General features: G+C 45.2%; 3 protein-coding genes across 6 annotated transcripts in view; 1 reads left to right on the top strand and 2 right to left on the bottom strand.

Moving 5' to 3' along the window:
- ING4 (inhibitor of growth family member 4) overlaps positions 1-19,664 on the bottom strand; it is a 56,858-nt gene extending 37,194 nt beyond the window's left edge. The window contains exon 1 of the mRNA XM_033923829.1: positions 19,527-19,664. Within this exon, the coding sequence (XP_033779720.1) occupies positions 19,527-19,641 (115 nt within the window). The 5' untranslated portion in view covers positions 19,642-19,664. The remainder of the gene's footprint in view (positions 1-19,526) is intronic.
- On the top strand, positions 6,184-17,523 carry GAPDH (glyceraldehyde-3-phosphate dehydrogenase). The gene is made up of 12 exons (XM_033923828.1): positions 6,184-6,295; positions 6,514-6,557; positions 9,634-9,733; positions 10,539-10,645; positions 10,724-10,814; positions 10,946-11,061; positions 15,452-15,533; positions 15,634-15,785; positions 15,911-15,989; positions 16,230-16,313; positions 16,932-17,029; positions 17,232-17,523. The coding sequence occupies exons 2-12, from the start codon at positions 6,535-6,537 to the stop codon at positions 17,299-17,301; spliced, it is 1,002 nt and encodes a 333-aa protein (XP_033779719.1). The 5' UTR covers positions 6,184-6,295; positions 6,514-6,534; the 3' UTR covers positions 17,302-17,523.
- Positions 19,665-24,477: 4,813 nt separating the features above from the next.
- IFFO1 (intermediate filament family orphan 1) overlaps positions 24,478-27,431 on the bottom strand; it is a 47,862-nt gene continuing 44,908 nt past the window's right edge. For 3 of the 4 annotated variants that reach the window (XM_033925568.1, XM_033925567.1, XM_033925564.1), the window contains 2 exons: positions 26,055-26,185; positions 24,478-25,886 (listed from right to left, as the gene is read on the bottom strand). In XM_033925568.1, the coding sequence (XP_033781459.1) occupies positions 25,775-25,886; positions 26,055-26,185 (243 nt within the window). In that variant the 3' untranslated portion in view covers positions 24,478-25,774. The remainder of the gene's footprint in view (positions 25,887-26,054; positions 26,186-27,431) is intronic. The other variant, XM_033925566.1, reaches the window with a different exon arrangement.

Below are 27,431 nucleotides of genomic sequence, written 5' to 3' on the forward strand. Positions count from 1 at the left end.
GTCCTACCTCCACTCTTGGCCAGTCATTGAATGGTAATGGTAAAGGAAACAGATGGCTGAGCAGATTCAGAGAAACTTGATAGTGGCTCAGGGTACTGCCAACATTTTACCTAAGTCTGATCCAAATCAGCCACATTCACAGTCAGAGATGACACTTGGGTGCAGTGCTCGGATTGCCTTTTCTCCAGACTTTTTGTCCCCTCCTTCTGTTGCCACAGCATGAGTTAAGGTGAAAGTCCAGGGGCATGTACATAAGGGCATAATGCAGTCCACAGTGGAAGCACTGTGGACATTCTACCCGATACATCTGATCACAATTGTCCAGGATTATCCAAGCCTGTATGTAGGTCCGCCAAAGGGGGTTTGGGGTATTGGCTTGGGCTTTGGCAGTTATCTGATCAGGCACTGTGCCCACCTACCTTCTGAATCACTTTGTTCTCCAAGACAAACTCCGCTTCTCACGCAGAACATTACTATTCACCTTTCCGACTCCCAAAAGGATGCCAATTCAAAGGTTGCTCGACAAGACACTTTCCTTCCAAGCAGGTTACTCTAAGTGACTTACTCCTTAATTCATCGTCGTACCAATCATGCAGAAGATCACTGAAAACCCATTTATTTGACAAATTTGTTTTAACTTCCTTAATCGTTTTCCTCTATGTCTTCCAGCATGCTCCTACCTCCTGTTTAATATAACTACGTTACACGCCTATTTGTTTCCTCCTACTTCTTGCTCATGATGTAACTAGCTGCATTCATGCAGCCTCTCTCTTCTTGTAAACCGTCCTGAACTGAAAGGTATGACGGGATATTGATTTAATTTAATTTAAAAATAAGTTTGCTTTTTCTCTTACCGGCCCCGGCAGCCGCACCTGGATCAGCAGAGGGAAGGAAGCGTGGGAGTGCACTCCACCCCTTTCCCCCGACGTTCCACCGCTGAGCCAGCGGTTTTCATAAACCTAGCCTGCATCTTGTACTCTTGTCTGCAGTTTATCTTTCTTTTTTTGTTGTGGCAGTGAGAGTGAACACTATGGTGAGATCAAAAGAGCTGTCTGAGGCCTTCAGAAAGAAGACTGTAGCAGCTTATAAGTCTGGTAAGGGATTGAAAAAGATCTCGGAAGAATTTGACATGAGCCAGTCCATGGTCCTTCTAGAATAGTGTACAAGTGGAGGACTTTTCAAACAACTGTCAACATGCCCAGGTCTGGCCGTCCAAGCAAGCTGACCCCCAAAACAGACCGCAAGAAGCTCATAGAATCTCCAAAAGCCCTAAAATGACATCACAGGACCTACAGCAGCCTCTTGCTACTGTTGATGTGAAAGTGCATGCCTCTACAATCAGAAAGAGACTGCACAAATTTAAATTACATGGGAGGTGTGCAAGGAGGAAACCTTTGCTCTCTAAGAGAAGCATCAAGGCCAGACTGAAGTTTGCCAGAGAGGACGTAGACAAACACCAGGACTTCTGGAATAATAAGTCTAAAATTGAATTATTTGGACAGCAGAAAAGAGGACATGTTTGGTGTACACCAAATACAGAATTCCAGGAAAAGAACCTCATACCAACGGTGAAGCATGGAGGTGGAAGTGTCATGGTTTGGGGATGCTTTGCTGCAGCAGGACCTGGCCAGCTCACCATCATAGAATCCACCATGAATTCTATCGTGAGGAACATGCGAGACCATCTGTAAGAAAATTAAAGCGGAAGCGGAACTGGACCCTGCAACACAACAATGACCCAAAACATACCAGTAAATCTACCAAGGACTGGCTGAAAACTAAGAAATGGAGAGCCCTGGAGTGGCTGAGTCAAAGCCTTGATCTTTATCCCATTGAGATGCTGTAGGGTGATTTGATATGGGATGTACATGCAAGAAACCCCTCAAACATCTCACAGCTGAAAGAATTCTGCATTGAGAAGTGAGGCAAACTTTCCTCAGACCAATGTCAGAGACTGGTAGATGGCTCACTGCAGTTATTTCAGCCAAAAGGGGTAACACTAGCTATTAGGGTGTAGAATACACATTTTTCCGTAGACAGCAGGCCATTGCAGCCTCACTTGTTGGCCTGTGTGCTGGTACTCTCCCCTAGCTAGGTAAGCTTTTGAGCTTACTGGGCATGTGTAGGAGTCCCTCCCCTCAGCTCGTCAGTTTTTTCTTCGACTGTTACAGGTACACAACTTTGCTTTTTGTGGATATCTTTTGATTCACAAGAGAATCAAGGAAAAATGTAGTTACATTATTTGATTTTTCAGAGATGAATTAAAAAAAAAAAGATTTGACATCTCTTAAGAAAAAAATGAATATTTCATGGGGTGTCCTCATTTTTTCACATGACTGTACAAAGACTAGGGGACACTTGAAGTTACAGGGAAATACTTGGAGGAAATAATTTTTTCACTCAGAGAATAGTTAAGCAGATAGCATAGCTGGTTTTAAGAAGAGTTTGGAGAATTTCCTGGAGGAAAAGTCCATAGTCTGTTATTGAGAAAGACAGGGGGGAAGCCACTGCTTGCCCTGTACTGGTAGAATGGAATATTGCTACACCTTGGGTTTTGGCCAGGTATTAGGGACCTGGATTGTCTACCGTGAGAACGGGCTACTGGGCTTGATGGACCATTGGTCTGACCCAGTAAGGCTATTATTCTGTAGAGGACAATGGAGGAAAGAAAACATGGGTAGATGTGACTGGACGTGTACAGTGCCATGAGCCAAGGAGCGAAATAACTGATTAGCAGAAGCCCAGAGGAGTGGAAAGAGAATGACAAAATGTGTACTATAGGGAAAGCCTGGGACTCGTCCCAAAGTGAAATCAGTTGATGATCTTAAAGCTACTTTCAGCTAAAAATAGTTTCTGCTGCTCCGCTGCCTCCTCTACCTCTAGAGAAGGTTTCGTGAAAACATAGAAAGTACACCCCATCATGAGCACACAATCTGTGCACAGCCTTGCACCTCTGTTACCATTCCCCCCTCTCCATTTCTGGCACCCTTACCCCTCAACCTTTACTTAAAGGTTGTGACCTTAGCTGGGATTATTCTAAGAAACGGCCTTGTAAGTGCTGACCCTTCAGTCTGACTCAGGTTACGACAGATTGGCCCCAGGAGAAGGTTGCTCAGTGCAAGGAGTCCTGCAGTCACTCCAGAGACATCCCAGAGATGCAGCCCTCTCGGAGCTTCTACAGTGAGTTCATGGGAAGTTCTGAACATGCAGCTTCCTGTAATTTAACTTCATGCATCCAATTTGACTGCAGCTACACTCCGTTCTGCTTCGACTTCCTTGAAAGTAAAACTAGGCCTGGAGCAAGTCGGCCTCCCTGTTGTGGTAGGGAATCAAAGGAGCAATGCTTGCCATGCAACTGGTCAGCAGGCGAGGAGGCCAGATCTTTTGGCAGGAACGGTGCATCCTTTAACTCACTCTATTCCAGAAACGTCAGCAGTGTCGGCTTTCCCTCTGTGACCTTTCTCAATGCAGAGCCCCCCTGTCAGCAGTGTGATGAGCTTTCTCACTGTAAAGCCCCCTCCCCTGTCAGCAGCACTGTGAGCTTCCCCCTAACCATGCCCATGGGGGGGGGAGATGTTCTTGCAGCTGTGAGCATCCTAACAACAGTGCTCTGTATCCCCCAGGTGGTCCCCCCCCCAATTCAAGAGCTCATATCTGCTGTTTGCCAACTGGAGTGAGGCATACCGGGAAAGAGTTGCATAATTACCGTATACCTCCTGGTAGAGGCCATCCCCAAAAGGAGGACAGGAATTTGCTGCAGCATCCTCTTCCCACATTGGCCTAGCTTTTGAGCAAGGGCCCTCGGTCCCACATGAAGTGGAACTCTTATTAACTAATTGATGTCAAGACTCTATATGCAGGCCTGCCCTGCATTTCATTTTCAACCTGCTTAAGTTTCATTTATTAAAGAAGCAGGCTGAGGCCCTGCAAGACAGCAAGCTGTTGCTGGAAGAATACAAGCCTGTCATGTATTTGAATGTGAATCATGTGAACAAGACGCTATATGGTCCTGCTACAGAGAAGCACAATCAAACCAAGCCTGGATGTAAAGATATAGTCATCAGGCCTTAGGAATGTACTGAACTTTTTACCAAGGCTGGACCCGTCACCAGCTAACACACAAAAAAACAAGAAGTTTGCCAAATAAGGAAAAGACAGAATGACAGAAAAAACGGTGGAATTGTGTACGGATTGGTCATTTAGGGATAAGCGCAGGATATGATAGGACAGGGCAGATAGTAGCATTTTTGCAAAACATTAAGACACGTCTTGATTGGCATAAGAGTAAAGGGTGTAGCCATGAAAGAAGGTTATAAAAAATGGATGCATGTCTTTGTGTAAGCGAGGGATGATTACTTATAGCTAGATATGTTTTTTGCCTTGGCACCTGTTTGTTTTTTTTCTAATAATCTCTCCAATGTATTACAATTGAGACAATACATTTTTTAACTTGCTTTTGCTATTACATTTTTATACTTTGTTTAAATAAAATATTGTCTGCTTTTGGGTAATACATTGCACGTCTGCGTAATTGATGGAGTCAGTTTTTTTAAGGGCTTTGGCAGCGAGCTCTTTCTTTAAGTATGGGGCGGGGCCAGAAACTGAGTGGCTCGGCCACTCCTGCTGTATCCCTGTTTCAGTGATGTAATGCATCTTTCCAAAAGGAGTCCATTTTGTAGTGCCCTCCCCTACTACTAATCACTTATATAGCGCCGAAAGGCGTACACAGCACTGGACATTTTGACATTTATAAATAGTCCGTGCTCGGAAGAGCTTACAATCTAATTTATGCTTGCTGGGAAATATTAGCTTGCTTGTCTTTGTCAGATGGGAACTACATCTCCCTGCATGCACTGTGGCAAAGGAAGGCATGGATTAGCCTCTAGGAAGGAACAGTAATGTCTAAATCCTGGTAGGAAAGGAGGGATTAGAATGAAAGTGGATCAGCAGCTTCAGAGCCATTCCCTTGTGTTTTGTTCTATTGTAGGGAAACAACGCTTCCTGTGGGAAAAGGGCGAAGAGACTGTGGGGGGGGGGGGGAGGAAGCATTAGGTGCTACTTTTGCTGCAAGAGGATCCTCTCCCAGGATTTGGGGCAGGATCTCTTGGAGTTAAAACCCCTTTAAAACATTTAAGCCAAAGAATGCAAATACAAATAATACAAAATATTGCAATAAAAATAATTACCAAAAAAAGAAAACATTCAATCATGTCACTCCCCTCTTAAAAGAAGCACATTCCTCCCCAAAACACCAACCAAGTATTCAGATCCCTGAAATGTAACGTAATCTTATTTGTACTCTAACTGTAATCTATTTGTTATATCACACAGTAACGTACAGTCAATTTAATATCCAATTTGCAAGTTCTTCCGGAATTAATCCAGCTACAGCTCTTCCCTTGTAACCAAAAAAACAAAACAACCAATACTGTTGTAACTGCACTGGAAATGTCCAGTTAGCTCTTTTGTAATCCACCTTGAACTGCAAGGTATAGGCGGAATAGAAGTCCCTAATGTTACCCAAAAACTATAGAATTACATAGAAAACATGAATGAATAAAGCTCCTGCATTCTTAGAAAGACTTCTCTAATCCCTTATGTCCCTACAAGATCTTTAAGATCTGAGGAGAAATCTCTCCTGACAGTCCCTTCACTAAGATTCATTTACACGCGGAGGGACACGATCTTTTGTTACGGCACCTCAAACTCGGAACTCGCTTCCAAAACCACTTAGTAAGTTCAAAGGTCTCTTAAAAAACTGGCTCTTTAAGGACACTTTCAACTACGCCACTTGAATTCTATAAAACACAAACATTCTATAGTGGACTAAAATCCTCTAAATAAAATTTGGGTGGGTAACAATTCCCTCTATGTTCATTTTATTTTTTTTTATGAATTGTAGTTAAATCTGCCCTCCTCTTGTGCCCTGTAGTGTCATAGTTTTAAAATATGTGTGGGCTTTTTTACTCTGTTTTTATCATTATTTGTAAATCACATTGGAATATGATATTGCAATCAAATCAAATTTTTAAAAGAAAAAAAAAAATAATCATTTGCCTGTCAGGCATGCAGAGACTCTCCCCAAATGCAGCCTGTCTCTTGGCCTGGGGCTGTCTTTTCACAGGCTCTGCTACTCCTTGCCTTAAGGCTGCACGTAGACTGCAGGGAGGGGAGGAGAGAGGAGGGAGGTTGTGTCCTTGGGCTGGGAGGGATCTGAGCCCAGGCACTTGCCTATAAAAAGAGTCCGCCTAGATCTCCTCTCTGCCTTCTGCCTGCCACAGCCACAGACGCACAGGTAATTGCACCGGGGCTGGGCTGTTTCTAGGGTCTCTAGCCTTTGAGCACCAGCCCCCCTCCCCCCCAAGCTGTGCCCATCTGGTCCCCAGGCACATGTTGCTTTTTGTATATCACCAGTGCCATAAGACTTCCCTAGGGATAGAGGGTTGGGTGAGCCAATATGGAGGAGGAGGGGCAGGATAATGATGGTGTCTAACTCTCTTTTGCATCTTTCAGGAGCACCTTTCAGAGAAAAACATGGTGAATGTCGGTGTAAATGGGTGAGTAGCCTCATCCCTCCCCCATGTGACTGCTACAGCCAGCTAGCTAGACTTCTCCAAAATTGGTAATACTGTACTGCACTCATAGATGTCAGGCCCCACTGCACTGTGGGATTTGTAGTTCTGCTGACAGGAGATCATTAAGTAGCAGGGCTTCAGGAAAGCAGACTAAGGCTGGGAGATGGGGGAGTCAGCAGACCCCCCCCCCCCATAAACCTCTCCCCTAGTGAACCTTGCTCAGAGCCAGGTGATAACGGGCAGGCTTCTACCACTCCTATCTTGCCTATGATAATAGCATAGGAAGCACAGCTCCCCTCCCCCAGATAAGTGAAATGGGGTGCAGCTTCTAAGCCTCCCACTCTCGGCCCCCTGGTGATTAGGGGCAGGCTTTCCATAGAAATTGAGCACAGGCTTTCCATGGGTGGGTGGGTGGGGGGAGGCGATTTCTCAGTCTGCCTAGAGAGAGATGTGCACATATAATCGTACACGCTAAAAAAGGATGAAGTAGCACTAGCCTGAAATGCCAATCACTACATTTGAACCCAGGCTCCAATCCATTTCCATTCAGAACTTGTTTTAGCTGGAGGATTTTCTCATTCACATGCTTGAATCCGAGTAATTGGGCAGCCTTCAATAACTCTTGGGTGTTATCTTGGAAATGTAAATATGGAAGGTGTGTGTGTGGATGTGATTGTTTGGAAAAGGGGCTGGAAGAGAGAAGCTGGGCAACTGTCCTGGGCCCCAGGCTAAAATCACAAGCAGAGCTTGAATCCTTATCCTTGTTGGGGAGTGTGCTGGAAAGGGCCCCTCCCCATTGCAGATCAATGCCGAACTATGTACCGCTCTCCTTCTCCCCCTCTGCTCGGTCCGAGAGCCTCTGGCCTTGCTCTCCTGTGTACAAGGACATCTGAAGGTCACAGCCTGGCCCTTCAGCAGGCCTGAGCTGGCACCAGCTCCACTCTCTGCACATTCTCTGGCAGCGTCTTGTGAGAGAAAAGGGGTGCAGAGACTGGCTTTCTTCAATCTCTGGGGAGGTGATACACTCGAGTACCCCCAACCCACAATGAACGATGGTTCTATTTTTTATGGAAGTTTAGCCGTGCAACGGAGGAGGAAACGTGGCTTAACCTCAAGGGTCCGTTAGACTCCTCCACAGAAAAGGAAATTAGTCACTTCCCCAGTGCCGCCTGCTAACTTCACAGAGAAGCCTCATTCACAGAGAAGACGGAGAGTGTTTCTATTTATTTAGTGGGGATTGTTGTTTTGTCATGTGTACTTTTTATATGAGAGGAAGAATGACTGTGAAAGCGGGCTTGAGGGTATAATGAACAAGAAAAGTTGTTTCAGATTTCACCCCTCCCCCCAACACCGCAACTAATCGTCCACAAAAGCTTTGGAGAAAATTGGTCTAAATTCTTAAATAGGAGGGGAGAGAATTCAAGGCAGACTGCCAGGGGGAAATCGCAAGAAGAATAAAGCTTTCCTAGATCAGCGTTTGTCAGTCCCTGTGACTGCGACCTTACAAGAAGGGAGGAAAACAGTGACCCCTGGAAGTGCAGAATGATGGACTAATGAGAGTTCACACTGGTTAGGGTTAGGGCTACCAACTGCATCCAGATTTGCAGGGCAGGTTTGAGCAAGTGTGGAGTTGACCCCAGTGCATGATGAGACTTGTAGTCTTGCAAGCCAAATCTACAAATCCCTGCATTTCCTGTCCTGCAAATCTAAATTAAATTGGCAGCCTTTCCATGTGGGGTTCCAATCCGCAAAGCTCTGTTCTAGGCACATACAGGATCAATAACCAGCTAAGTAAATTCAAGCTCTTGATATAACTTGGGAGGGAATAGCATGAATGCTTCAGAGCACTGTAAAATGCGACTTCCCCACAGAAGTCAAAGGAGGCCTCCGAGTCCCAAGAGCAGCCCCAAATCCTGAGAAAGAACGTAATCCACATTGCCTTAGATTTTTCCAAATTAAGCTCAAGTATTACCCCTTTGTATTTGTGACATCAGGTATTACAAAATCTCTGTCCCCCCCCACCCCCATCTTTCACTCCCTACCCCAAAGGTCCCTGTCTCTTCATGTAGGGATCAGCTGAGAGTCAGGTGGCCGAGTGGTAGAAGATATGATGGTGAATTTGGGGGTGTTTGACATCTTTCCCTCTATCTTAATGGCGGTCTCTGGGATGGAGGGTGGGGGGAAGTGTCTTTGACCTTTTCAAATGGTGAAAATTTCTTGCTCAGCTAAGCAATGAAAGAAGTCTATTTTAAGCTGCACTTGGAGCTGGGCAAGAATGCAAGGAGTCGTCTTAAATTTAGCTGCATGACCTTTTGGGGGAGGTGGTTGGAACTGGATAGGTCAGAGCTCAAAGCCAGCTGTGGCCTGTACCTAGGGGACAATTTCTGTGCTGCAGGACTCACCCTTTGTCCTAGATGGCAGGGCCACTGTGATTTAGAGGTCCTACACTGTTATAGGGGGAAAACACCCTCCAGGGTTTCAAGACAAAGTTGGACAAGTTCCTGCTAAACTGGAACGTACCCAGGTAATGCTGGACTCATTTAGAGCACTGGTCTTTGACCCGAGGGCCGCCACATAAGCAGACTGCACCACTGGTCTAACCCAGCAGCGGCATTTCTTATGTTCTTATTTTGGGGGAGGGGAGCGTGTCTTTAAAAACACCCCATTGCTGATAGAAGCAAGCTTTATCTATAATACCATCTTATTTTTTAATTTCTTTCCACTACACACAGACACCCCCCCCCCCTCTAACATAAGAACATAAGAATTGCCGCTGCTGGGTCAGACCAGTGATCCATTGTGTCCAGTAGTTCGCTCCTGCGGTGGGCCCCAGGTCAAAGACCAGTGCTCTAACCGAGACCAGCCTCACTTGCGCACGCTCTAGTTCCACAGGAACTTGTCTAACTTTGACTTGAATCCCTGGAGGGTGTTTTCAACTATGACAGCCTCCGGAAGAGCATTCCAGTTTTCCACCTTTCTGGGTGAAAAAGAACTTCCTTACGTTTGTACGGAATCTATCCCCTTTTAACAGTCCATATGCTTTTCTCCTCCTCCCTAGATTTGGCCGTATCGGTCGACTCTTCACTCGTGCCGCTTGCACCTCAGACAAAATCCACGTGGTGGCTATCAATGACCCTTTCATTGACCTGGATTACATGGTGAGTGTCCGCACAACGAGGGAAAGATATGGTGTCAGGAGTCCTGTGGTGATGGGAGTTGTTACCACAGTGCACAGGTTGCAAGTTTCCCCTGTACTGAGAATGTTATTGGAGGGCAGGGTGGGGCACCCTAGTGCTACACTTAAGTTAGACCGTACCATGTGCAGAAAAGAATGGCTCTGCAGGTGGGAAAGTTGTTTTCCAGACATTAAGAAGATTTGACGTTCTGAGCATGAGGTGGGTCTGGATAAGAACATAGGCATTGCCATAATGGCTTTGATTGAAGGTCCATCAGGCCCAGTATCTTGTGTCCAACAGTGTCTAATCCAGGTCACAAGTACCTGGCAAGAACCTAAAAAAGTCAAACAGATTTTAAGCTGCTTATCCTAGAAATAAGCAGTGGATTTTCCCAAGTCCATCTTAATGCTTATGGACTTTTTAAAAGAAATAACTAAACCTATTTTAAACCCTGCTAAGCTAACAGCTTTCATCACATAGGACAGGCTACTCAAATGGGTCCAAAGGTCATTCGGGTTTTTGGGATAACCTTAATGAATATGCATGAGAGATTTGCATATAATAGGGGTGACAGGCATGCAAATCTCTCATGCATATTCATTAAGGTGACCTTGAATAGCCTTGACATAGGTGATAACGGCACAGTCCCATCTAGTTTCATCATTTTTGATAGGTGGTTAACCCTTAATGCCAGTCAGGGAGTGTAGAGAGCATCCTGGGCATGAGGTAGGGACTGAGGTGGAGTGGGCCAGGGACTGGGATTGATCTTTACATTGCCTCCACACAGGTTTACATGTTTAAGTATGATTCCACACATGGTCGCTTCAAAGGCACAGTGAAAGCTGAGCATGGAAAACTGATTATAAACGATCACGCTATCACAGTCTTCCAGGAGTGAGTATGGGTGAACTGGTGGGGAAAGGCTTCATTTTCTCAACAGAAACTTACCTCCTCTTTCCCTCTCCCTCACAGACGGGACCCCAGCCACATCAAATGGGGTGAAGCTGGTGCCACCTATGTGGTAGAATCAACAGGAGTCTTTACTACCATCGAGAAGGCTTCGGTGAGTACTGCTGAGCTCATATTCTCAGAAGGAAGAGCACCCCTTCCCAGCTAAGGGCCCTGTTTCAGGGAGGGAATGGAGGAAGATTCACTGGAAGTAATTTTTCATTTCTCTCCCACCTCACCTTGCAGGCTCACCTGAAGGGTGGCGCCAAGAGGGTTATAATATCCGCTCCCTCAGCTGATGCCCCCATGTTTGTCATGGGTGTTAACCATGAAAAATACGACAACTCTCTGAAGGTGGTGAGGTAAGTGGAGGAAAAGATAATGGTTGCTGGGGAAGGTCAATGGATTCCATATTAGGGATTGGGGGGGAACATTGCATGGTACCCATCCTTGGCTTGATCACCACCACTTAAAACTCTGCTGCTTGCCAGTAGAGAACTAGTTAAAAAAAATCCCACTGAAAAACACTAAATACAAAAAGTATATTGAAAAAAATAAAATAAAATAAGTTTTGTTTTAAGAGAAGAAAGACTTCAGGTTGCATATCCTCTCTCTTTATAAGAGAGGAAAAAAAACTATTCATGTCTAAAAAAAAATAGTCCTCGAGTTAATGATATAAAAGGACATAAAATAAACCTAATATCTACACAGTCAAGATAAATTATTATGACCACCTGCTAATATCCAGAATATCTGCCTCTGGTCGTATGGACAGTGGGAGCGACTCAGTAGGATGCTGGTTGGTTGCTAGAAGTACCTGGAGCCATGCAGTGCATCCAACAGCTGATGGGTGTTTGGTGGTAGATCCAGTTGTTGAACATGTCTATCAAGGAGGTCTTAAATGCGCTCAATTGGGTTAAGGTCCAGGGAAATCGGAGGCCAGGAGAGAGGTCTTGATTGTGCTCACAAACAATTCTGGCAGTGTGACATCGCATTGTCTTGTTGAAAGATCCCATCGGCCATAGGGAAGACCGTCAACATGTAAGGTAACCAAGAAAACATTCCCCAGACCAATGGTTGTTGGGTATTTGTTCTCGGTGGTTTCATGCCAACATCCATCCGTTCGATGGAGCCCAAAATGTGACTCATCAGGGAAGGCAACCCTCGGCCAGTCGGTGCAGCCATTTTTTGCAGTGAAGCAGTCACCAGCCATATGCTTCAGAGCCCCATTCACAACAGGGTTCACTGCACAGTCATTTTGGACATACATCTGAAAGCCCCCTGGTTCATTTGGACAGTGAGTTGCTTCATGGTAGCATGCTGATCGGCCTGCACAGCTGCAGTTCACCTCAAAGAAACATGCTGGCAGATAAAGGCCAAATGGCCCATCTAGATCCCACTTGCCTATCCCAGGTCCTCTTGAATTCAGACACAGTCTCTGTTTCCATCACCTCTTCCGGGAGACTGTTCCATGCATCCACCACCCTTTCTGTAAAAAAGTATTTCCTCAGCCTATCACCTCTTAACTTCATCCTATGCCCTCTCATTCCAGAGCTGCTTTACACATGAAAGAGACTTGACTCAGACACATCGATGGCTTGTGCTGCCCCCAGTTACCATGTCAGGTCGTTGAAAAGATTCCATTCATCCACAGCTGCCCATGAACAGTTCACAGACTCCACCGTTTCTGAAATGCTAACGCACGTGGCTCAGTAGCCACTGATCGTGACTTTTTCAATGTCTGATAAATTGTGCTTTTTCCCCCAAGACAGCCACATTGTCAACTTGCTGACATCCCACCTTATATACTGTGACCAGGAGCAGCGGGCATGTTTATTGTTTCACTATCATAAACAAATTCCAAAATAAATTCTCAGGTTTGTATCACCTTGTGCTTAAGTCCAACATTCATTCACAAACCAAACCAAATTGCAGTTCAAGACAAAATACAAAAGCCTTATTCCAACAAAATTAAAGCTTTTCTTTTGCCAGGCAAAACTCCCTTGGGGTTAGGCTAAATGCCCCAAAGGTAGGATCCTCTCCAATAATTTTTCCCTCAATGGATCAGCTTGGAAAGATCCCCGCAAAATGGCTGCCTGTGGCTTATACTTGAAAGTTCAAACAAAACTTTACTTTTCACAAAAATCTTGTGCAACCTTTCCTTTCATTCAACCCCGCTTTATCAATGGCTTTCTGGGCTAGGCAAAATCAGTTCCTTCTATTTCCATGTCATAAGAACTTTCATTATCAGCCATTTCAAAATCTGGCACAAAAACAGCCTCATCACTAACATTATCCTCTGCATCACAAATTTCTACCTTAGTTTGCTGCCATGGCTCTGGGTTGCTGGAGCTGTTCCTGTTCCTGTGTGAAAGTGACTCCCTTTTCTTTTACTGCAGTGTGCTGATTAGCCCTTACTGCAGGTGTGTTATGCCCTCTGAACTAGTATCAGCCCGATTGGGTATGGCTTGTATTCCATCCCTGCTTTTCCCCTTTCCTGGCCCTGTGGCTGCTGGGACGTGTAGTCTTTCTAGCCGTTTCCTTACAGCTAGCTAAACCAGTCCCGGATGCTTTAGGCATGGCTGGAGGAAGGCTTGGCTTCTGAGTACTCCTAGGTGTTGCTTTGGGGGTTAAACTAGCAGGCTTATCAATATTTTTCATGTTTTTAACTTTACCTCTTTCTGGCAAGGCTTCCTCACTAGGAACAGGGGCAGCCCTGTGACAATACCCACAAAGTCTGCACACAACATGTGCATCTCGTTCACTGGCTGTGGGTCCCTGATGTCAGAGGCAGGCGGTGGTCATAATAATGTGACTTGACTGTGTATTTAAACCATTAATAATCGGCCTACAGTGGTATGTGGCATTGGAACCACTCAACTGTGGGCTGAACTGACTCTATAAAACATAACTTTATTCTTCTATACCACCATAATCGGACAATTTCTAGGCTGGACAATCAGCGAAATACAGACAGTTACAAATAGTACACCTTACTTAACAGTATTCAATATAAAATTTTTGATTAACCCTGATATCTACATTAAGAGATGAATTTGTCAAACAGCGCTGATTTGATTAATTTTCAAAATGCACCATAAGACATCATGACTTGACCGATGTAATTACCTCACCAAGACTGCTGCTTACTTGCTTGGAATGCAAGGGTCCTATCTAAATAGGTTTTATATCTGGATTCTCAATGCGTGCTCATATGTGGCTCCTGGCAATCCGGGCATCCATGGTTACCCAGAAGTTAACCAAGCACTGGCCAGTAACTGTAGCTTATTTTTGCTGTCCTAACCAGCTAAGTAGGTGCTCCAGACTAACCTAACCAGGACAGTGCTGAGCCTTTTCTGCTGTTAAACCCGTTTGCATAGCGGGTGGTAAGTTTTTATACTTGGATAAATGACTTGGCCAAACGTCACAAGGAGCTGTAGTGGGAATCGAATCTGGTTCGCTTGGTTCCCATCCCACTGCACTAACCAATAAGCTTCTATTCAAACTCAAGTGCTTATCTTATACATTTATATATTACAGCTATCGAAGGCCTTTGCCTTGCAAATGTTCAGCTGCATGAGGTGCTGTTGTGAGGAAGAATAATCCAAATCCTAGTTATAAAATGCTAGGGACCACCTTAGGGGGGGAGGGGGGTCAGTGCTCAAGAAAAGGATCTGGGACTCATCATGGACAATACACTGAAGCCTTCCGCTCAATGTGCGGCGGCAGCCAAGAAGGCAAACAGGATGCTGGGAATTATTAGAAAAGGGATGGTAAACAAGACTAAAAATGTTATAATACCTCTGTAATGCTCATTCTGATCTCCTTATCTCAAAAAAGATATAGTGGCACTAGAAAAGGTTCAAAGAAGAGCAACCAAGATAGTAAAGGGGATGGAACTCCTTTCGTATGAGGAAAGACTAAAACGGTTAGGGCTCTTCAGCTTGGAAAAGAGATGGCTGAGGGGAGATAGGATTGAAGTCTACAAAATCCTGAGTGGAGTAGAACGGGTACAAATGGAGCAATTTTTCACTCTGTCAAAAATTACAGACTAGGGGACACTCAATGAAAATACTTTTAAAATCAATAGGAAATATGTTTTCATTCAGAGAATAGTTAAGCTCTGGAACACATTGCCAAAAATTGTGGTAAGAGTGGATAGCATAGCGGGTTTTAAGAAAGGTTTGGACAATTTCCTGGAGGGAAAGTTCATAGTCTCATTGACAAAGACAGGGGGGAAGCCACTGCTTGCCCTGGATTGGTAGCATGGAATATTGCTAGTACTCTTTGGGATTCCGGAATCTTGCTATTCCTTGGGATTCTACATGGAATGTTGCTACTTTTTGGGTTTTGCCAGGTACTAGGGACCTGGATTGGCCACCGTGAGAACGGGCTACTGGGCTTAATTGGTCTGATCCAGTAAAGCTATTCTTATGCTGTTGGGCATATGTAGAAGCCAAGCATTTGAATTTCATGTTTGACATAAGTGATTTAATTGGAAATTAACTATAGTGTTTCAGACCTACGAATGAAAGAAGTTTGCCCAGAGACTCATCCTCCTTTTCTAAAAACTTTAACAATTTATAATGATTTGATTTTGTTGAGTTTGAGTGAACCTTTTTTAGCGTGCTTTTTTTTAGTCCTCTGTTGCCAAGAAGCTATCGAGTCATTGCCTCCCCAGTCTTTGATTGCATATTAATTTCCAACATTTGGCCCCCCCTATTGACCTCTGACTGTCTTTCCTTACTGCAGCAATGCCTCCTGCACCACTAATTGCCTTGCTCCAATGGCCAAAGTCATCAATGATCACTTCAAGATAGTGGAGGGGCTCATGGTAAGTACTGCCTCCCTTTCTGGTTGTAAGGAGCCGAAGGCAAGTGTCTCTAGATGTCAGAGGCTTAAAGATGAACTGTTTGACATTCTCCTCTCCTCAGACCACTGTCCACGCTTTCACCGCCACGCAGAAGACTGTGGATGGCCCATCCGGAAAATTGTGGCGTGATGGTCGTGGTGCTGGCCAGAATATCATCCCAGCCTCCACTGGGGCAGCCAAAGCTGTTGGCAAAGTCATTCCTGAGCTGAATGGGTAAGTGAAAGAGGGGGCAAGTGCTGGGGGGGGGGGTGGTGAGTGGGCGAGGGAGGAGAGGGGATATGCAAGGCATGGACCCCTCTTTCTCTAATACTCTTTTTCCACACCACTTCCTCCTGCAGGAAACTCACTGGAATGGCATTCCGTGTCCCAACCCCCAATGTGTCTGTGGTGGATCTCACCTGCCGATTAGAGAAGGCTGTAAGTGCCAGCTTGAGGGGGAAGAACACCAAGGACTTTAGAGTTATAGCTCTGTCCTCTAACAAAAAATTGTTTATCAGCCTTAGAGGTCCCTTATAAAGTACCAGCCTCCACCTGACTAGTGAAATCTGCTGCCCTAGAATGAGTTCAGATTTCTAATGTTGTAGAGGGGTGACTGGGGGTGGGGGGTGAGGGGACAGAAGCACAGCATCCTTCATCTCTCTTATTTCCTTGTTATAGGCCAAGTATGATGATATCAAGAAAGCGATGAAGGCAGCTGCAGAAGGGCCTATGAAGGGGATCTTGGCTTACACAGAAGACCAGGTACTGCTGGAGTCTGTATAACCTGTAGCTGAGGCGCTTGGGTGGGGTATAATTCCCCTTTAAACACTTGAGGTGTAACAAGTATGTGATGCAATTTTAAACCTACCTCTTGAGGTTTATATTTTTCCTAAACACGAGGCTTCAGTCTTGGTTACACAGCTGCGCTTTGTTGGAACATGTGGCCAAGCTTTATTATCAATCATCTTGCACATCACCCCTATGTTCTTACGCTGTGGGAACAGGGCTCTCTTTGCCACGTTTCGCCAGCAGTGATCAGAAGACTTGGGGCTGTACTTTGGTGGGTTGAAGCCCGCCAAAGAGCTGACGAGTTGTCCATTTGAAGCTGTAGATTTTAACGCACATCCCACTGGTGCCAGGCTGGCAAACCAACTTCTACAAGTGGATGGGAATAGTTGTGGCGTGGAAGTGGTTTGAAGCTGCTTGCACAGCTCAGTTCAACTTTTGAACTGGGAGATCCAGTATTACACGTAGGTTCTGCTAGGTCCCGCCTCGTGTTTGGAAGCTTCTGTCCCTTTATGGATTGCCTCTGCAGGGAGACCGGGCTATTTATTGAGGTGCCTGGCGCATTTATCTAATGTGACCCTCTGCTCTTTGCAGGTGGTCTCCACTGACTTCAATGGTGATCATCATTCTTCCATCTTTGATGCTGGTGCAGGAATTGCCTTAAACGATCACTTTGTGAAGCTCGTCTCTTGGTAGGTACAGGGTGAGGGATGTGGCCACCCCCAATTTACTGTATTTGCTTTATGATAGGGGTGTTCAGATTTAGAACTCAGAGGCTGTGTCCATTGGCTCAGGAATGTCACAGAGAAGCTGTGAGAGCTGGGATCAGAGCAGAGAGCTAGATACACACCCCTGAAGCTACAGGCAAATTCATTTCTTTTCTCTATCCTCTAGGTATGACAACGAGTGTGGCTATAGCCACCGCGTAGTGGATCTTGCCTGCTATATGGCCACCAAAGAGTAAGAAAATGGCATTGGTTCCAGCAGGCCTGGTCATGCATCACCATCGAATGTGGAAAAACTCCTCCTGTTCCCCTCTTCACGTCACCTGTCTGCCCTTTCTCTTCCTACCTCCAGCTGGTGTTCAGATCCTGCCGGCCCACCCCTTCTCCCCCTCCATCCCTGTGTATAGGGGACAGGGTGTGCTCCGTTAGCTGCTCCTGTGTATAATAAAAGGTTAACACGGTGTTGTGTCCTGTCTTGTCTCAGTAGCGATTGGGAAAGGGAGAGTTACAATATATCCTGTCTACCCTGTACCTGTCAAGACATTTTTACACCCAATATGATTTTTAAAATGCACGAGACCCTGCAGCTGCTAATGATAATACGGAAAGAGGGAACTGCCACTGATGCAGCTGCCTGGGAAGAGTCTCACCAGGGATGTCAAAGTCCCTCCTTGAGGGCCGCAATCCAGTCAGGTTTTCAGGATTTCCCCAATGAATATGCATGAGATCTATTTGTATGCACTGCTTGCATCGTACACTAATAGATCTCATGCATATTCAATGGGGAAATCCTGAAAACCCAACTGGATTGCGGCCCTCGAGGAGGGACTTTGACACCCCTGCTTTACACCCAACTGTCACAAAAAGTTTGAAGCTAACAGAAAATGTTAAATTAAGTTCAAGGTGTTTTCCCTTCACAACCGCTTAATGTTCCAAGTGTGGCTCTTCTCCTCCTCCCCTTCAACGCCCCGCTCAGGCTGCAGTCTGAAGAGAAAGGAAGTTCTGCAGCCAAGAAAGGTTCTCAGGCTCATTGGTACTTGCACTGCATGGCTTCTGACCTCTACTTCCATCTCTGTCCTTGTGTTCGAAGATGGTGAAACACAGCTAGTGTGTTACCCTCTACTTTGTCTAATTCAGGGGTGTCCAATGTCGGTCCTCGAGGGCCGCCGTCCAGTCGGGTTTTCAGGATTTCCCCAATGACTATGCATTGAAAGCAGTGCATGCAAATAGATCTCATGCATAGTCATTGGGGAAATCCTGAAAACCCGACTGGACTGCGGCCCTCGAGGACCGACATTGGACACCCCTGGTCTAATTAAACCACCTTATCACACTGTCCACTTAATCCAGGCTTTACTCCTCACACCCCCATTGTGGAGGATTCTCTGAGTTCCCCATTTACACTCTTCCTGCCGTCTCCACTTCTATTCCTAACATCTGCTCTAAGAACTATTTGCCATGCTGTTGGAAGGGGGGGGGGGGCTTCCAGTGCTCTAAACCTAGTGTTACATGAAACAGACTCCCCCCTTCTAGACTGGGTACTTTTATCCTCTCCTAGGCAGCAGCCATTCATTTTCTGCAGTCAACGTAGGCTGTGCTCTTGGGTTGTTTTTTTGGCCCCAAAATTTCAGTTTATATTTGAGTATATTGTGGCAGGGACACTCAACTGACCCCTTAAGAGCCCAACCGAGCAGTTCAACGTGCGACTATGGTATCTGTCCTTCCAAATGTTTCCCACACACACCGTTGGACTGTTTTTAACAGCAAACTTTGAAAACAAAACCTTCAAGCAGTCTCAGTATTTCAATGGAAACTCCTGCTTCATTTTTCTGGGTTTCATTCACCCTCAAAATAGTCAGGCATGTCAGGATTACAGAGCTCAGGCTAATGTTCAAACACAGTACAAAGAAAAAAACCCCACCACCTTTTGTAATCCACATGGACCGGACTGGCCCAATATTATCTCTCCACTGAGGTATCAGGATTTGGAAGACTTTTTAGCCCTTCCCCCTTACCACACCGGTGGCAAAAGCTTCTCTTAGGTTTTCAGTAGGGTTCTTTACTTCTTTTAAGCACAAAACCCCCCCCCCCCCCACCCCCCACACACACAATTTTAAACTTTCTTCTTGGCCCTTGCACTGCTAGGTGGCTCAATTTACTTCTTCTAGCCCACCCACCCAAACTGCAAAGCTGGGATTTCATTTAGTACAGCCCAGCCTTTTCCTGGGTTCAGGGCAACAAGGTCAGGCAACTCTGCCTTATACTTTCTTCACTGAACAAAATAAAATAAATCCTTACAGGATTTTCAGATAGAAAAACCCCCCTAAATAATTGTCCCAGTACAAAAACCCAACCATAAGCTTCTACAATTGTCCTCTCCCCCCCCCCCAACAGAACAATACATTCAAATTAAACAAGGCAACAGGCTTTGCAAACCTTCATAGAGGGAAAAAAAACCTCTGACCTGTTCCACTAAAACTCCATGACACTGCCCTGCATTTGGAACACTCTTCACTCTCAGCTGGATTGGGTTCCTTCCTGCAAATGCCTCCCAGCTGCTCTCCTCCAGCTCCTCCCATATGATTAACTCAGGTGCAGGTTTGCTAGGGGCTGATTCCTGGCCAGAGCTCATTCTTGCCTTTTCTTAAAGGGCCAGACTTAAAAGGAGCAGCACAGAAGTACAGTCAAACCTTGGATTGCAAGCAAGCAAAACATTTCATTCAATTTTAACTTGATATACAAGCAATGTCTTGCAATACAAGTACATACAGTATATGCGAGTCACATCACCACAACCGAATCAATGGTTCTCTTTCTGACACTGCAGGAGTTGTTGCTGTTCTAAATGAGCGAGGTATAGTATTTTGTATTAAATTTTTTGGGTTGTGGAACGCATCGACTGCGTTTCCATTATTTCCTATGGGGAAATTCACTTTCTTATTCGAGTACTTTGGATTACAAGCATGCTTCTGGAACGAATTATGCTCGCAAACCAAGGTTTGACTGTATGTCTCATTTTTGGGCTGTGCTGTCCTGGCTTTGATTCTGGGCACAGGGGTAGGACTAACATAGGCTGGTTCTGGATCAAACTCCAATATCTCAGGATCAGGGAAGCGCTGCACAAGGGTCCCTGCCACAATATACAGTACTCAATAAATGTCACTTTCCATTTACTTTCTGGCGAGATACAGCAGAGGGAAGCCTGTTTGGCTAACACAGGCAGCAGATGAGAGTCAAAGATATCGAGATGGAGGGCAGAGGAGTTGAGGGATTGAGTCTTTCCTGAGTGAGGGTTGGAGGTGGCAGTTTTTAGCTCCGAGTCAGAAGAATGATACCCAACACCATTCTGAATGAGAATAAAACATGCTTAAGACTAGGCTTAATTTACATGGGCCCCGCATCAAACACCATGGTGCTAACCAATGTGACAGCTGTAGGGCAGCATTTTGCCAAACCAGAGCATTGCACTCATGGAAATGTCCAGTTAGCTCTTTCGTAATCCACCTTGAACTGCAAGGTATAGGCGGAATAGAAGTCCCTAATGTAATGTAACAATTTTATGGGAAGAATTCTAACAGGAATGTAAAACCTTTGACATTAAAGTGATAAAGTATTTGGAACCCACCAGATAGGACTTAAAGATCTGGCTTTTCTATCCCTTCCTCCTCCCCCCCAGCAAAAGGATTGAGACATCCAGGTTGTACTTCCATTGCTTTCAATGGAACTAAAACCCAGATGTCTCAATCCATCCTCCTTTTTCTGGAGCCATATGGTAACCCTAAGCTTTCCTCTTGAGCATGTCACTAGCATGCTTTTGTGTTTCAAATATATAATCTGACATATCATTTGTTAATTTCTGAATATTCAATAAAAAGAGCATCTTGTTAGAGGGCGTGAAGGAGACTGCCTTGCTGGAGGGTTGAAGGGAAAGCGTCTGAACCCCCTGAGCTTCTAATCCAGCCCCTGGAAGAGTTTAATGGAAAAATGTCTTGTTGCCCCGCTGACAAAAACCTCCCCAGGAATGGCATTCCTCCCCCGCCCAATAACTCTTTTAACTTCACCCAGCAGCAAAGATACCCACTCCTTCCTACCACCAAGCAACTCCCCCTCCCAGCAGCAAAAGGGATGCCCATTCCCTCCCACCACTGCTGTCAAGCAACCTCTCCCCAACAGCAGGAGGAATGCCCACGACCCCCACCCCCCTTATGTTCATGAAGGCCCAGGCCCGCCTCTTCAAATGTACTGGAGAGGGGCCTAAGGCTTCTCCTATGGGGGATGCATGTTTGGGTTGGGGGAGGGGGTTGCTTGAAGACGGTGGCGGGCATTCCTCCCACTGTGGCAGGGGAAGGGGTAAAATTTTCTGTCAATGCCTGAGCCAATCAGCGCTCAGACACTGACCACAAAGGATATGACAACTCACATTCTGCTTGCAAATGTAGGACAGTGAGGTTAAGGAATCACCCGGTAATAATAGAGAATGGCTCGGAGTGCTGAGTTAAATATTAATGACCTCATTGTAATACATTTGCATGGCAGAGTTGGAATCTGCCAGGTAGCTCGGACAAGACCACTGTGAGCCCTTTTGAGAACTGGCCCGAAGACATCCACGCTAATCAGCAACCCTCATTAAAGTCAGTTAGTTTTGAGAATCTTCACCTTGGTGTTGCTGACCGAGCTGCCAGCTGGTTTTTCCTACCTTTCATTGTAGCATTCCTTGGCGGCAATGCTGCATCTTGTGTACTAGATGTCACCAAAACCTGGCCAGAGCAGCAGGGCGATTAGGAGGAAGATGAATCCTGTGTCTGGCCTTTCTAACAGTAACTGAAAGAGCTGCTCTAATGGAATCCAGAGGCCCAGATCTGACCAGGGATGTGAATGCAGAGGTGTTGCATGAGGACGGCACAGCCAGGGGCCTCTTTCCATATATTGATCCAGAGAAGGAATTGTCATGTAAGATGTGGAAAGCACAGGCAGGAATAATGTAATCTGTCAAATGTGCTTCAACCAATCAATCATCAATCTAATTCTTCCAACCGTGGCCCTTCCCCACCTGGGTTTCCTCCACATATAGTCTTATATATCCATCCTGATACCCTTAAACTGCTCTTATAAATGTGAGCGTACACAGATGAGGCTGGGTTCATTTAGAGCATTGGTCTTTGACCTAGGGGCTGCCGCGTGAGTGGACTGCCGGGCACGATGGACCACTGGTCTGACCCAGCAGCAGCAAGTCTTATGTTTTTCTCTTTTCCAGAAGGGTAACTCTTTGGATCTAAAACCAATGTGGCAGCTGTCCTTGATTCACACATCCTTGTGGTGGGATAAACTGCAAACTGTTCACGCACATCTCAAGGATCCCACGGTCACGCATATGAGGAAAACATTTGGCATAAAGGAATCATCATTCAGTTAAAAAATGCAAAGAAGCATGTTACTTGGGTGAAACTAGCCAAATGCTAAAGACCAGAATCAACCTACACAGATAATCACATTAAGAACTGCAAAAACAACACTTTTGAAAAACTGACCAATGCATCAATGATTTTATGGCGAGAATACTAAAAGGGAACTTTAAGAAAATCCAAGAACATAAAACCTTTGAAATCAAAACAATAAGGTATTTTGATACTTACCAGACAGGACTTAACCGAGATCTGGGCTTTCTGTCCCACTATAAAGACATTTAAAACTGTACTGCCCCCCCCCCAAAAAAAAAAAAATACTTTCATGTTTTCCTTCTCGTATATACTGATATCTGTCAATATTTGCTTTTTTTCTGATCTGAAGGATTACCTTCAAAAGCTCATCATAAAATGCATTGAGTTAATCCAATAAAAAAGGTTTTGGTTTTATTTTTTTACATGACCCTAATGCCTCACTGAGGTGAGCTTCCTCACAGCAGTGCCCCTGACAGCAGCCCTTGTGCACAGAAGGAGCCTTGTGTAAGGCTGATTCTAACAGTAGCCATTAAATCTTTATTCACATCAATATACTGAGGCCGGAAACATATAATTTACAGATACATATGTACATTATAATCAGCAAAGCTGGCAAAAGTGCTTATAGTGTGTCATTCAAAAACCAGGCGGTTACTGAAGAGCTTCTCCCATCCCCAAGTCTCCCTTTCCCTTCTGCACACCTCCCTCCCGTGCTCTTATGTACCCCCTTTCTATGCCACCATCCTGATTCTCTTTCTCCTTCCCTAAAGTTACCTACATTTCTATATTTCTTTCCACCAATCACTCCAAGAGTTGAAAATGCTGAAGAAATCACCTTTATAAAAGGGGATCAGAAGCATCTAATCTTGTATTAACAATTCAATACGGCTGCTGTACAGAACAAGGGAAGAGGGGGGAAGCACTTGATCACTGCGAGTGCTATGGGCTGTTTGTCTGGATCTGGAGTTGGGAAAAGAGGGTTGGAGTAGAGAATGACACGGGGACAATTGTTTCCCCATTCCTGTAATCTCAAACACTTACGATTTTAAAGTACTTGAGGCTTGTGCGGATAGAAACATATAAAATGACGGCAGATAAGGGCCATAGCCCATCAAATCTGCCCACTCCACAGACCCACCCTTAAGTCTGCTCTAGAGACCCCGCTCCAAATGACTCCACCCTCTCAGGGATCCCACATGGGCATCCCATTTACCCTTAAAATCTTGCACGTTATTGGCATCGATCACCTGTATCGGAAGCTTGTTCCAATGATCAACCACTCTTTCGGTGAAGAAATACTTTCTGGTGTCGCCATGAAATTTCCCGCCCCTGAGTTTAAGCGGATGCCCTCTTGGAGAAGGAAAATATCTTCTTCCACCTCGATACGTCCAGTGATGTATTTAAATGTCTCAATCATGTCTCCCCTCTCCCTACGTTCCTCAAGAGAGTAGAGCCGCAATTTGTTCAGACTCTCTTCGTATGAGAGATCCTTGAGTCCCGAGACCATCCGCTGAACCGACTCTGCTCTTAGCACATCTTTACGGTAATGTGGCCTCCAGAATTGCACACAATATTCCAGATGTGGTCTCATCATGGTTCTGTACAACGGCATGATGACCTCAGGCTTCCGGCTGACAAAACTTCTGCGGATTCAACCTAACATTTGTCTTGCCTTAGATGAAGCCTTTTCCACTTGATTGGCAGCTTTCATATCTGCACTGATAGTCACTCCCAAATCTCATTCTGCAGGAATGGGGCAGGGAAAAATTTGTCCCCGTGTCATTCTCTAGGTTGTAGCTTTAATAACAGATATAAAAGAAAAAATCTAAGAAATGGTCTTGGACAAAAATTAAGGAAAATCTGAGCTGCTTGAAGAGCCAGTATGATGTTTCATGACAAAAGCAGCTGAGTCCAGAAGCAAGTCCAACTGTTAAAAAAATGTACAAAATATAACACAATCCCCCCCCTATAACTAAATAACAATATCAAATCCAAGTGAAATAAATATGATGTACAAATCTGAGCTGGAAAATAAATAAATAAAAGGCAACTAAGGCTGAACCTGTAAATAAGCTACATAAAAAAGCCATTGTGGCCAAAAAGTGACATCATAATGTGCCATTCTTCTTCCACCAATCAGCTTCCTCCTCACTTGCACACTGACATTTCTATATCAGACTATGTTATAGCTTGCTTTCGAGTAGTTTTCACGTTCTCGATCTGGTTTGTTGGGAAAGAGATGATTTTCTGCCTCACCACTGGTGATCTTACCCCTTCCCACAAAAGTGAAGCAGGGAGTGAGGCACTGTCCAGTCTCCTCCCACCAGACTAGTTTAGCTTTGGGGAGAGACGTAGCACCTGACATGGAATCAGCTATCACATTTCTCTAAAGCCTCTCCCCTCCTAAAATACCGACCCTATACCCAGAGAGTATGATGAAGTGAAAGTAGAGCCAATTCTTGGGGTGATTTCACACTTTAAGATCATCAGAAAAGAAGGGTGCTTGGGTGCACTTGGAGAGGAATGGCGAGTAGGAAAAAGGAGGTAATGATGCCTCGGTAAACATTTAGAGCCCTTTGTACAATTTTGGAGATCACACCTTCAAAAACAGGCCAGAGGAGGGCTACTAAAATGGAAGAAGGGAGAAGTGAAAGAGATTGAAATACCTGTAAGGTATAAATGGCAGGAGGCAAGCCTCTTTCCAAGGTCAGGGATAGGCGTAATCTAAGGAAATATATATTTACAGAAAGGGTGATGGGAGCATGGTCATGCAGTGGAGATGAGGATTGCAGCTGAATTCAAGGGACTGCAGAGATTAGTAGTTGGTATGGAGGGATCCTTTGGGCTTTAAGTGTCTCTATCACCAGAGAGAGAGGAAGGGCTGTAGAGCCATCAGTCTGCAGAGTCCTGGATCAATGCTCATGCTAGGCCTTAGCTGTACAATACAGGTTCTCAGCCGAGGAATTTACTGCAGACGCTTGACTCTTGTAAAGCAAAGGAACGTGGTTGTGAAGATGGCTGTTCGATTTCAGTCCTTGATTATACAGCAGCTTTTGTCTCACAGTGTCTGGCCCTCCTGCTCTTGGTGTGACGTGTACAGACCAAACGCTGCCTCTCATGCCTTGGTTACAGGGACCAGATGCTGGATCTCGGAGCACAGTTACAGAGTTCTCAAGCTGCAGTGAAGCACATTTCTTGGGTGAGATGGCGTCAGAGCTTCTAGCAGGCAGAGAGCTGTGTCTGGCTTCTCCTTCATGCTGCCTCCCGCTCCATGTTATCTTGTGGAGCTATCAGACTGTGCATCATGGTCTGACTCTTCAGTCTCTTCATTAGCCACCGAGTCGCCATTGCTGGTGGCAGGAGTGAAAGATGGAGGAGATGTCCTGCTGTGGAACAGAGATATGATTAAACACAGAGCACTTAAAGACACCAACTATTTAAATGGTCTACTCAGTCCTCAAGTGTCCTTTGCCAGGCAGACCCTTTAGGCTTTATGTCCTTTGTCCCTAGCTGGGGTGAAAGAGGAAGGTGGAGCCCCCACTCATTCTCCTTACCTGTCTCCCGACTGGGTAATGAGACGCCGGCAGGTTTCCATCTGAACGTCCAGGCCTCTCTTCATACTGCACATCTCCATATATTCATGCAGGTGGCGGTTCATGTCCTTTTTTGCAGTGGCGAGCTCCAGCTGCCAGAGGTATAGACAGGAGAGTCAAGGCAGAGCTGAAGCTCCTCTCCTTTTAATTACGTAAAACCATGTCCTCAAAAGCAAAATCTTCAGACAAGCTCCACTAGCCCACATCTAAATCCACCCTGGTCCTTACACACAATCACTGATCCCCAGCCTCAGTCATAGCTCTCCCCAGTACTTATACTGCCATTGCCCCCTTCCTCTGGTATTTGGTGGCTAGTAGTAACTAGTTGCAACTAGTTGTTAGTGGCTAGTAGTAACTAGTTACTACTCATCTGCTGCTGCTGCTGCTGCTGCTACTACTACTCAGTTACTAGTTGATAATGGTAACTAGCTGATAGCAACTAGTTGATAGTGGCTAGTTACTACTCAGCTACTACTCTTACTAGTTGATCGTAGTAACTAGTTACTATTCGGCTGCTACTACTACTACTCAGTTACTAGTTGATCGTAACTAGTTACTATTCGGCTGCTGCTGCTACTACTACTCAGTTACTAGTTGATCGTAACTAGTTACTACTCAGCTGCTGCTGCTACTACTACCCAGTTACTAGTTGATCGTAACTAGTTACTACTCAGCTGCTGCTACTACTACCCAGTTACTAGTTGATCGTAGTAACTAGTTACTATTCGGCTGCTGCTACAACTCAGTTACTAGTAGATCATAGTAACTAGTTACTGCTCGGCTGCTATGACTACTCAGTTACTAGTTGATCGTAACTAGTTACTACTCAGCTGCTGCTGCTATTACTACTCAGTTACTAGTTGATCGTAGTAACTAGTTACTACTCGGCTGCTGCCACAACTGTTACTAGTTGATCATAGTAACTAGTTACTACTCGGCTGCTGCTGCTACTCAGTTACTAGTTGATCGTAACTAGTTACTACTCAGCTGCTGCTGCTGCTGCTACTACTCAGTTACTACTTAGCTGCTGCTGCTGCTGCTACTACTCAGTTACTAGTTGATCGTAGTAACTAGTTACTACTCGGCTGCTGCCACAACTCAGTTACTAGTTGATCATAGTAACTAGTTACTACTCGGCAGCTGCTGCTACTCAGTTACTAGTTGATCGTAACTAGTTACTGCTCAGCTGCTGCTGCTACTACTACTCAGTTACTAGTTGATCGTAGTAACTAGTTACTACTAGGCTGCTACAACTACTCAGTTACTAGTTGATCGTAGTAACTAGATACTACTCAGCTGCTGCTACTACTCAGTCACTAGTTGACTGTAGTAACTATC

This window comes from Geotrypetes seraphini, chromosome 16 (genome assembly GCF_902459505.1).
Source record: "Geotrypetes seraphini chromosome 16, aGeoSer1.1, whole genome shotgun sequence".
Classification (NCBI taxonomy): domain Eukaryota; kingdom Metazoa; phylum Chordata; class Amphibia; order Gymnophiona; family Dermophiidae; genus Geotrypetes; species Geotrypetes seraphini.